Source organism: Vigna radiata, chromosome 2, assembly GCF_000741045.1.
Source record: "Vigna radiata var. radiata cultivar VC1973A chromosome 2, Vradiata_ver6, whole genome shotgun sequence".
NCBI lineage: Eukaryota > Viridiplantae > Streptophyta > Magnoliopsida > Fabales > Fabaceae > Vigna > Vigna radiata.
Window position 1 is genome coordinate 17,091,935 of NC_028352.1, and position 9,821 is coordinate 17,101,755.

Genomic DNA, 9,821 nt, shown 5'->3' on the forward strand with positions numbered 1-9,821 from the left:
GATTATGAAGATTGTAAGATAAATAGAAAAAACACTAGTGGTACATGTCACCTCTTAGGTAGTTCCCTAGTTTCCTGGCATTAAGCCATTGCCTTCAGGTTTTGGGTTAAGAATTATGTCAATCCTTTATGTGGTTGGGCTTAAATCTCATTGGTGTTGTGGCTCCTCAGTGAAACTCCTTCTCTGATAAACCCAACAATGGTATAGAGTCGATGGTTAGTCTTGGTGATAAACTCAAATGAACACAATATGGTCCTTGTATCAAAAGTCTTCCTAGAAAGAGTTTGAAGTAAGCGTGTTTCGTTAAGATGAACGATAATACAAAAGGGTACTTGTGGTTGGAAATGCTTCCATTGAAGGGGGAATGTATCAATATGGAAGGGACTCATCCTTAAAAGGGAAGACTGTTAGAATTCCAAGTGTGAGTCTAAGTCCCACATTTGGTAGAAATGAGGAAGTGAAGCACCATATAAAGGTGAAGACCCATTAACCCATTGCCTTAAGGTTTTAGGTAGAGAGTTGTGTCAATCTCTTTTGTGGTTGGGCTCAGGTCTCATTTGTGTTGTGTCTCCCTAGTGAACCTCTTCCTCTATATACTAGACAAGTTATTCAATCACTAGATTTCTAGAAGATACTTTTTGATTTTGCTAAGGAGTCCACCATAGTCGAGGAGGTTGTAAGACTATGAGTCTAAGTTGTTCCACTGTAGTCAAGGCGACTATATGACTTTATGTGAGTCTGAGTTGTTTCACCATAGTTGAAGAGGTTGTAAGATTATGTGTGACAATAAGTTGTCCCATTAGTTGGGAAAATTGTAAGACTTCATGTGAGTCTGAGTTTGTTTACAATTAAGGAGACTGCTTAGTATAGTGATTATGTATAGGATTGTGTGCATTATTTGATTTGTGTACTTGTTTTCATCATCTAATAGCATGCTTTTGTTAAAGATTTTTGAGTTTGGAAAGAGTTTAATAAGCATATATTCATATGTTTTGGATTTTGAACTGTTTGAGTTTTGTTTCGAAATATATGCTTTGTTATATTAACTCACCCTTCTATTTTTTTGAATTTGTATTTTTTTACTGTGATAATCATGTATTTTTATATAGAAGCATAATACATAAAGTGGTGATTGATAACAATGAAGGATAAGAGTTAGGGAATGACTAATAGATGTTTTAAAGTTTTGTTTCATATTTATTTTATAATTTTGTCAAGTTAATAAAAGTATCAAGATGTACTACATGAATTTTATTTTTATTTGATTTTAATAAAGTGGTGACAATATTATTTTAAAAGTAAATATTTGAAATAGGATTATTTATGTAGCTACTTAAGTTAAGAAACCGAAAAATTGGAGTAGAGTATATCAAATGCTACTTAATGAACAAAGGAATTTTAAGACTCATACTGATTAGAAAAAAATTATAATGATTATCTTTCAAGATCCCTATAAATGAAAGTAACTTTTGAAGAAGAAAGAACTTTTGCTTATTAACGAATCGTCAATGTTATAAACATAAAAAATCTAGGTGAAAAAGTTTGCAATCTAGTTTGTTGATAGTACTCTCCATTGTTCATTAATAACCTAAAAGATATGTTTAAAAAGTTTTAGTTTTTATATGTTCAGTATTTACAAAGTTTTTATTAATCATACAACCATTACTAAAATCAATTAAAAGAAAAATGTTTTTATAACATTTAAGATGTGAAAAAAAAGTCTTCATGATTTTATTAAGTTTTTAAGAAATTGATTAATCTTGAGAGATTTAAGAACATATATAATTTTTTTGTTAAGTTTTTAATGAATCGATGATTAATCTGACCATGAAAGATTTAAGAACATACAATCATTCAAACCAAAGAACAAATTTAAGTATTTTTAATGTTGTAAAAAATTAACAAAATTAAAATCTTGTATAGCCGATTAATTTTTTCTATAGTAAATATAATAAATAATCATGAGGTTATCTAATTAACAAAAAAATTAAGTAATAAAAACTTAATAAGCACAAAAATATATAATATAAACTCAATTATGCAATTTATTTTTCATATAAATATGCAATTTATACACTTTCTCTCACATTATTTTTATTTAAATTATAGATTAAATATAAAAAATAATATAAATATTATATTTAACGAAATTTATATAAATATTAAGTTTTTAACTTATTAAAATAAGATATTTAAACTCTGCTAGTTTTAGTACGATAGAAATGAAATCTTGAAATGTTTCTCCTACTTTAGAAGTTATTTCCAATTAGGATAAGAATTATTTCTATTGTTCTGAGTTTTATTCGTCGGATATCAAGCTCTTGCTAAACAAAAGAAAAATAAAAATTAAGAGAATCTTTTAGTTTAGGGTTAAATATGTTTTTAGTCGTTATATTTTGAGGTTATTTTGGTTTTAGTCTCTCTTTCAAACTAAGATATAATTTAGTCTTTCAATTTTTAAAAACCTCTGGTTCTAAAAGTTGAATGACTAAATTGTATCTTAATTTAAAAGAGTAACTAAAACCAAAATCATCCCAAAATATAGAGACTAAAAATATATTTAACCCTTTTCTTTATAATTAGTCTTAATAGTTATTCTAAGAGACTTGATCATTTTATTAATATTCACTCTCTAATCCTATAAATTAATATTTTATTAAGAAAAATTTTCGTAAAGAAAATATATTTAATTAATATTTTAATATAATATAAGTGTTATTTTAATTCATCATGTTTATTATTATTATTATTATTATTAATATTATTTTTATTATTATTTATTTATTATTATTATTATTATTATTTATTATTATTATTATTATTAATAAGAAGTAATTTTAAACTAATAACAAAAACATATAAATAATATTAAAATATTGTAAAACAAATTGTAAAAAATGTTGAGAAACTATTATTATCCATTTAATAAATAGTTACATAAAGGTAATTGCAACGATCATTGATACTCTAACCATGCTTTCAATTTTTTACCACCATATGACATTTTTTATATTAACTTTTATATTCAATAATTTAATTTAGATTTTAATTTAATATCTTAATTTCATATTTTATTATTAATCATAGTCCAAATGCATGTGATTATAAAACTCGTTGTCAAAATAACTTGCTCCCGTTGCAATCCCCTCAATCAAGTGAAACCTAATTGGCGCGAAATTTGTTACTTTGTTACCCTTTTCGGTTTCGTGTTTTCTCCCAATTTCTCTCACTCAAACTCTGCTTCCTAACTGCAATGGAGCCCTTCCATGCTGCGATTCCCTAACTTCTTCGCCGTCAACGTCGGTCGCTCTAACCTCCCTCCGCTTCTTCTATCCGTTTCAGCCGCCGCCTCTCCGTCGGGGAGCAGAAACCCGCCGCCGCTCCTGATGGCTTCGCGCGATTCGATGGTGGCGGAGTACGCGAAATCTAACCGCTCGTCGTGCAAGGCGTGCTCCAAAGCCATCGAAAAAAAGAGTTTGAGGTTGGCTTTGGTCTCCAAGGGCAATGGTCCATACGACGTCTTCAAATGGCACCACCTCCATTGCTTCCCTGTAGCCTCTCATTCTCCTTCCTCTCCTCAAGCAATCAAAGGCTTTTCTTCCTTGAAGGTTTCCCGTCTCTTCTCTTGTTTTTCTCTCTTTCAAACAGTTCCCTTTACTTTTCTTTCCTTTGTTTAGTAATGAAGTTACATATACACCTGATAGGAGTACCATGATGAGTACAATGAACTACTTGGAGTGATACTCTTCCACTTAAAGGATTAGTATTTTGGGTTGGACTCTTCTCTTGCATATAAGTCCTAATGATTGTTGTTTTCATTGAGATTTAGGTGACAAAAAAAATTAGGCTGGATTAAGGTGGAAACAGTATACCCATAGGTAAGTGAAGCCTTCAAAGAAACAAGGACTGTGATTGGGTGAGTGTTGATTGAATGAAGCCGCTTTGGGCTTCCTTCTTTAAAAGGTAGTAACAATGTTGGGAGTCCTACATTAAGTATAATGAACTACTTGATGTAGTACTCTCTTAAGTAATAAACCAATTTCTTGGGTCAAACTCTTTTCTGTACTTATATAGTAACAACACCCATAACATTTTATGAGAATGAACATAATTCTTATATTTGTTAATCCTACCCTACTCCTTTGGATTAGAATTTGCAAACTTAAGTTTGGGTTAAAGCAGATGCAACTCCACTCTTGCATGTACATGACCGAGTTTCTAAACTAATTTTAGGGTACAAATATACTTTTGAGAATAAGCCAAACATGTCTTGGGTTGAATGTACTTTTCAAAATGAGTTTGTATTTCCCAAACTGAAAACCAAACATAGTCTTAATTGTTTGAAAAATCTTAAACTATAATAATTTCCTTAACTTCCGAAAGATATTTCGCCATTTCTCTTGTAAGAGAAGATGCCTATGGTAGTTTGTGTAATCTTGTGAAACTTTACTGACGTTATTGTAATTTACCCTTCTTTTTTTAAATTATAAGATAAGAATGAAGATTGTTATTAGAAATGTTAATTATATTGGAGAGATACGTTTCCTTTTTAGTAGTGGTTCTATTGGGTTCTAGCATGATTATTAACGCCAAAGATGTGGGTGATCCCATAAAAGATGTTAATTATACATTTTCAAATATGTATTTTTTTGTAAGAAAAATGAGAAAGGCTATTAGAAGACATCCTTTGTTATTGGTTTATTGTTTTGAATTTGTTAAAACAATGACAAGATTATTACATTTCCCCTTTTATCTAGCGAAACATTGTTTGTAATTTTTTAATAAATTTAATTAAGAGTAAGGAGTGTATTAGAACGAGTTAGTTATAGAGTGTATTCCTCTTAAAATAAAATTTATTAAAATTCATTAAAAGTAAGACTTGTGTGATAATTTTTATTAATGCTTAAGTTGTTTTAAGCCATTAATTTGGTATCGCTTGGAGAAATGGAGTTGATGGCTTTTATCTTTTGAAGAAATTTTGACATTTTAGATTAGTTAAATAGATAGTATTATAACCAGTAGACTTGTAATCTGTTTAATATCTTGACTGCATGTTGAGCTTTTCATGACTTTCTTTTTTAAAAGTTATGATTTTTGTTTGTATTACTTTTATCCATGCAGAGTAGTGAACAAGAAGCTTTGATAAAATTATTTGCTGAAAATGGAAAGTCTGAAGAGAAGGTGATAACTCAATTTGATTGAAGTGTTTCTCTTTTAATTTGGATTTTTGTTCTATATCTTATTGTTTTAACATGTCTCTAATAGTAGTAGCATTATGAATGAAAAAGATCTTCTGAATTTTGATCTAATTTAACTACTCTATCTGCTGTGTTTTACACTTTTTTAATAGGTTCATAAAGCAACAGAAGATGTAGAAAATGAACTTCAAGAGGCTGAGGAACATGATTCAAAGAGAAGAAAGGTAAACACACACACTGTGAAGTATCAAATGCTAAAGCTTAGATAAAAATATTTGTATCATTAAAAGAGGGTGGAGGGTGATTTTCATGCTTCCTGTTAAGAAGGTTGTTAGATATATTATATATTTCTTCTATTATAAACAGAGGATCCTATGTGTATATTCAATATAAGGAAGATTAATTTTATATATAGTTTCACTCTAATAGTAGTAGCATTATGAATGAAAAAGATCTTCTGAATTTTGATCTAATTTAACTACTCTATCTGGCTGTGTTTTGCACTTTTTTAATAGGTTCATAAAGCAACAGAAGATGTAGAAAATGAACTTGTAGAAAATGAACTTCAAGAGACTGAGGAACATGATTCAAAGAGAAGAAAGGTAAGCACACACATTGTGAAAGAGATTGTGAAGTATCAAATGCTAAAGGTTAGATAAAAATATTTGTATATTTAAAAGAGAGTGGATGGTGATTTTCATGCTTCCTGTTAAGAAGGTTCTCAAAATTTAGCCTAACATAGTGTGTTTAGTAGTTTCTGCTTGGGGTGTGATATGGTTATACGCAATCCATTATCTTTTTTATGACATTCTAGATCTCTTGATCTTGAATAAAGGTACTGTAACGAATATTAGAATTGAGGATTTGATGAAGAAATATGTTTCAATTTTTTTTTGTAATTATATGAAAATGAGTGTTTCTTGATAGGAAAATGTATTTTTAACAACTTTTTTTGACAATTTTTTTACAATGCATACGTGGTGGCTTATGATTGGTTCGTTTTAAATATTCTTTTAAACATAAATTCAAACAGATTAATGAAGTAGTGACACATGGTCCATTGTCAAAAAGTTGTTAAAAAAAGTTGTTAAAATATCAAGATCCTGATAGGATTTATCTATGGTGCTCCATGAAGGAAAAATGAACTGGTGGCCCAAGTTGTTAGAATGTATATTACTGGTTTAATGAATAGCTGGGATGTGAAATTTGTAACTTGAAAGAATGGCTTAATTTACCATATTGTCAGAATTGTTTGAATTAGTTGAATAGATTAACTTGTTAGAAAAGGTTAACTTATGCATTGTATCACCTATTTGACCTAGGTGTTGGTTGATCATTACTTTTCTGTTTATCTTTGATGTAAGAGTTCCTATAAATGAATGAATTAGTCAAGAGATGAAGTAATCTCTCTTAACCATTTCCGGTTGTTTTAACTTGTCTGTATTAGTAGTATAATGAATAAAAAAAATAAGAGTTCTCATAAAACACTATTTTTTATTTAGTCTATCTTAAAAGCAATTAATTTAATTGGACTTTGTAAGTGCCGAAAAGATCTGGGGTTGACAAGTTTTTGGAATTGTCACCGGCATGGTTGATGTGATTGGCTTTACCACTGATCTTTAGGAAAGAACACAAACTCATGGTGCTAGAGAGGCTTCTAGGGTTTCTAGACTCGTAGAATAAGTAATAATTAATAAAGCACTAATTTGTAACTTTAAAACATTCTTAATAAATCTTTAAACACTAAAATAATGGTGTTACCTGCTACATCTGGTTAATAAGAGTATCTTACCTGTGTTCCTAAAATCACTTGGGATCACCGGCTTATAATCCTGTTTTCCAATCTCTATTTTTCTCCGTGAAATGCCTTATCTCTGCTAAGATTGTATTGTTATTCTCTTTGTAATGTCTATTGCTTACAGTTGTGGACACCTGATGTTAAAGCTGCGGTGAGCATTAAATTTTCAGTTTCTGATGTCAACAGCAAATACAAGGTAAGATACACTTTTCTGGTTTTTTTTTTTTTTTTTTTTTTTTTTGTGATGGCTCTAATGTTGGATTGTCAGTGTTATTTTTACAATTTTCTGTACTATTTTGATATCTTTTTCTCATCTCGTGTTTGATCAAATTATTTCCTGATTCAGGATGCTACCCTTCTACCAAAATGGAAGGCTTTCCAGACAGTCATATTTCTGGAACGGGTGAGATTAATAGTCTTGGTTTTCATTTAGTTGTTTGGTTGTACTTTAGACGACTATAACCTTGTGCAAGGTGCCTGATTAAAAATTCATTAGGAACATACATATAAATGCACTCTTATATGCTTAGCTTACATGTTTCCCATGTTCAATGTATGATAATTTACAGGATGATGGTCTGCGTGATTCAAGTAAAATTGCTGCATTTGATTTTGATGGATGTCTTGCAAAAACAGACGTGAAGAGGTATCTTTTCATATGAAGTCATGACTTCGTGTTAATAATGTTGTTGGCTTTTGCAGATCTATGGATTAGATATATTTTATCAAAATTATTCTTGTTGTCGATGTTATCAGTTGGCATACATAATACTTTTCTGATTATTCTTTTAGAGTGGGTGCAAATGAATGGACCCTCATGCATTCGACAATTCCGGATAAACTACAGAGCCTATACAATGATGGCTACAAATTGGTGTGTCCCTTCCCCTATTTTGGTGAAAAATACTTGATATTTACTGAGTGTCTGTGGACTTGGGAATTTCTCTATGAAACTTACAGTTTGCATGCTCTTTTGTTTTTGTTTTCTATAGGTAATTTTCACCAATGAATCCAATATTGAACGTTGGAAGAATAAGAGGCAAGTGGCGGTGGACTCAAAAGTTGGACGTCTGAATAATTTTATTGAGAGAGTGAAGGTTCCAATTCAGGTGAGTTTTTTGGCACAACCGATGTATCTTGTGGTATCAACAATTTAATTATGTATTATTTGTTTTGCTAGTTGACTTAAAATACATTTAGTGTTTTCCATTCCTGGACTTAGGATTACTTGATTGAGAATGTTCTTATTAGTGAAACAAAAGTGAGATGATGTTAAAATTAGTGTTTTCCATATGTGGACATAGGATTACGTGATTGAGATTGATTTTTCCAGTGAAACAAAAGCAAGGTGATTTAAAAATTAGAGATGTTGTCTTTTTGCGCAATAGGTAAATATTGTTTTTCAGGCAATCAGGTTTATAGTATAAATGTATGTGTTGGAAGTCCCACATCGACTAGAGATAAGGCCAATTTATAATATATAAGTGGGGTGCAGACCTCACCTTACAAGCCGGTTTTGTGGGGTTGAGTTAGGCCTAGAACCCACTTCTAACATGGTACCAGAGCAGGTTTTCTGATCCTTTTCTACTTTGTCTTTGTTGTCGCCGGTGGCCGCTGCCACCGGCGGCCCCCCGTAAAAGTTTCTTTTTCAACATGTGCCTTTATACTTCAATGGGCAATCTCTGGTTTCTGTCTCGCATTTGTTCGGTGTTGCTGTCCGCCACTGCCCGTTGCCGCTCGCCACCAGCCGCCACCTGCAGCCTGTCCAACGTCTCCGGCCACCGTCACCGGCAGTCTGCCGCCGCCGCCCACCTTCTCCGGCCACCGTCTCCGGTCGTTGTCTCCGGCCACCGTCTCCGGCAACCGTCTCCGGCCACCGTCTCTGGCCGTCACCGGTAGTCCGCCGCCGCCGGCCACCGTCTTCGGCCACCATCTCCGACCACCGTCTCCGGACGTTGTCTCCGGCCGTCGTTTTCGCCACTTGTGCCACTGATGTACCAACACCTAGTCCTACCTCTACTGCTTCCGCTATCTTCTTCTTTATTCTGAAAGGTCTTTAAGGACAGTCAGTGGTTAACACCAAGAAATTTCAACACTAAAATTATAGGTTGAAACAATTTCACCAACCCTTTGTCAAATCTGTCAGATTTGTTTTTTGGGTGCTTTGATGAATAATAGCTCATTATGATCTTCCACTTTCACGATCTGTCATCAACGCGCTGTCATTTCCGTCGTTCGTCGTGAGGGGGAGTATGTTTCCAGCCAGGTTTTAGGCTTTCAAACTCCACTAGTCAATGATGGTAGTCCTTGCAGTTTTATCGCTTCTAGCCACTACAGGCCCCATCATGATGGCAGTCCCTATATACAGGCCCCATCAGTCAGTGATGGCAGTCCCTGTAGTTTTGTCGCTTTTAGCCACTACAGGTCCTATCAGTCAGTGATGGCAGTCCCTGTAGTTTTAATGCAAGCCCCATCCTTACTTGATGGCAATCTAGTCCCTGGAGTTTGTCATTGTTCTCCTTTGTCAAAGTCATCCCACTTGAAGTTTCATGGTGCTATTTGAAGTTTCGCAATTGTCTACTACTGTAAATTGATGTTAGTTGTTCGTTGACATGTGATTGCGCATGTGTTTGCTGCACACTCTTGAAGACTGATCATATATTTCAAATTGAGTTTATTTATTCCAAGCTTGGTCCATACAATCTGTATGCTCCAGTTTGAGGGGGAGTGTTAGAGATATTATATTTAGTTTATATTGTGTTTATGTTAATTAGGGAAATATAGTCCCTATATGTTTATTAGGGAAACATTGTTCTTATTTTATT

The 9,821-nt window shown here is 32.5% G+C and overlaps 1 protein-coding gene across 3 annotated transcripts in view; it reads left to right on the forward strand.

The window, feature by feature from the left end:
• Positions 1-3,149: 3,149 nt before the first annotated feature.
• Positions 3,150-9,821, forward strand: part of LOC106755703 (polynucleotide 3'-phosphatase ZDP) — a 9,191-nt gene continuing 2,519 nt past the window's right edge. Inside the window, exons 1-9 of one of the 3 annotated variants that reach the window (XM_014637907.2) lie at positions 3,150-3,608; positions 5,122-5,181; positions 5,351-5,422; positions 5,714-5,800; positions 7,121-7,192; positions 7,343-7,399; positions 7,566-7,642; positions 7,789-7,870; positions 7,989-8,105. In XM_014637907.2, coding sequence (XP_014493393.1) covers positions 3,267-3,608; positions 5,122-5,181; positions 5,351-5,422; positions 5,714-5,800; positions 7,121-7,192; positions 7,343-7,399; positions 7,566-7,642; positions 7,789-7,870; positions 7,989-8,105 — 966 coding nt within the window. In that variant the 5' untranslated portion in view covers positions 3,150-3,266. The remainder of the gene's footprint in view (positions 3,609-5,121; positions 5,182-5,350; positions 5,423-5,713; positions 5,801-7,120; positions 7,193-7,342; positions 7,400-7,565; positions 7,643-7,788; positions 7,871-7,988; positions 8,106-9,821) is intronic. The other 2 variants (XM_014637909.2, XM_014637908.2) reach the window with 2 other exon arrangements.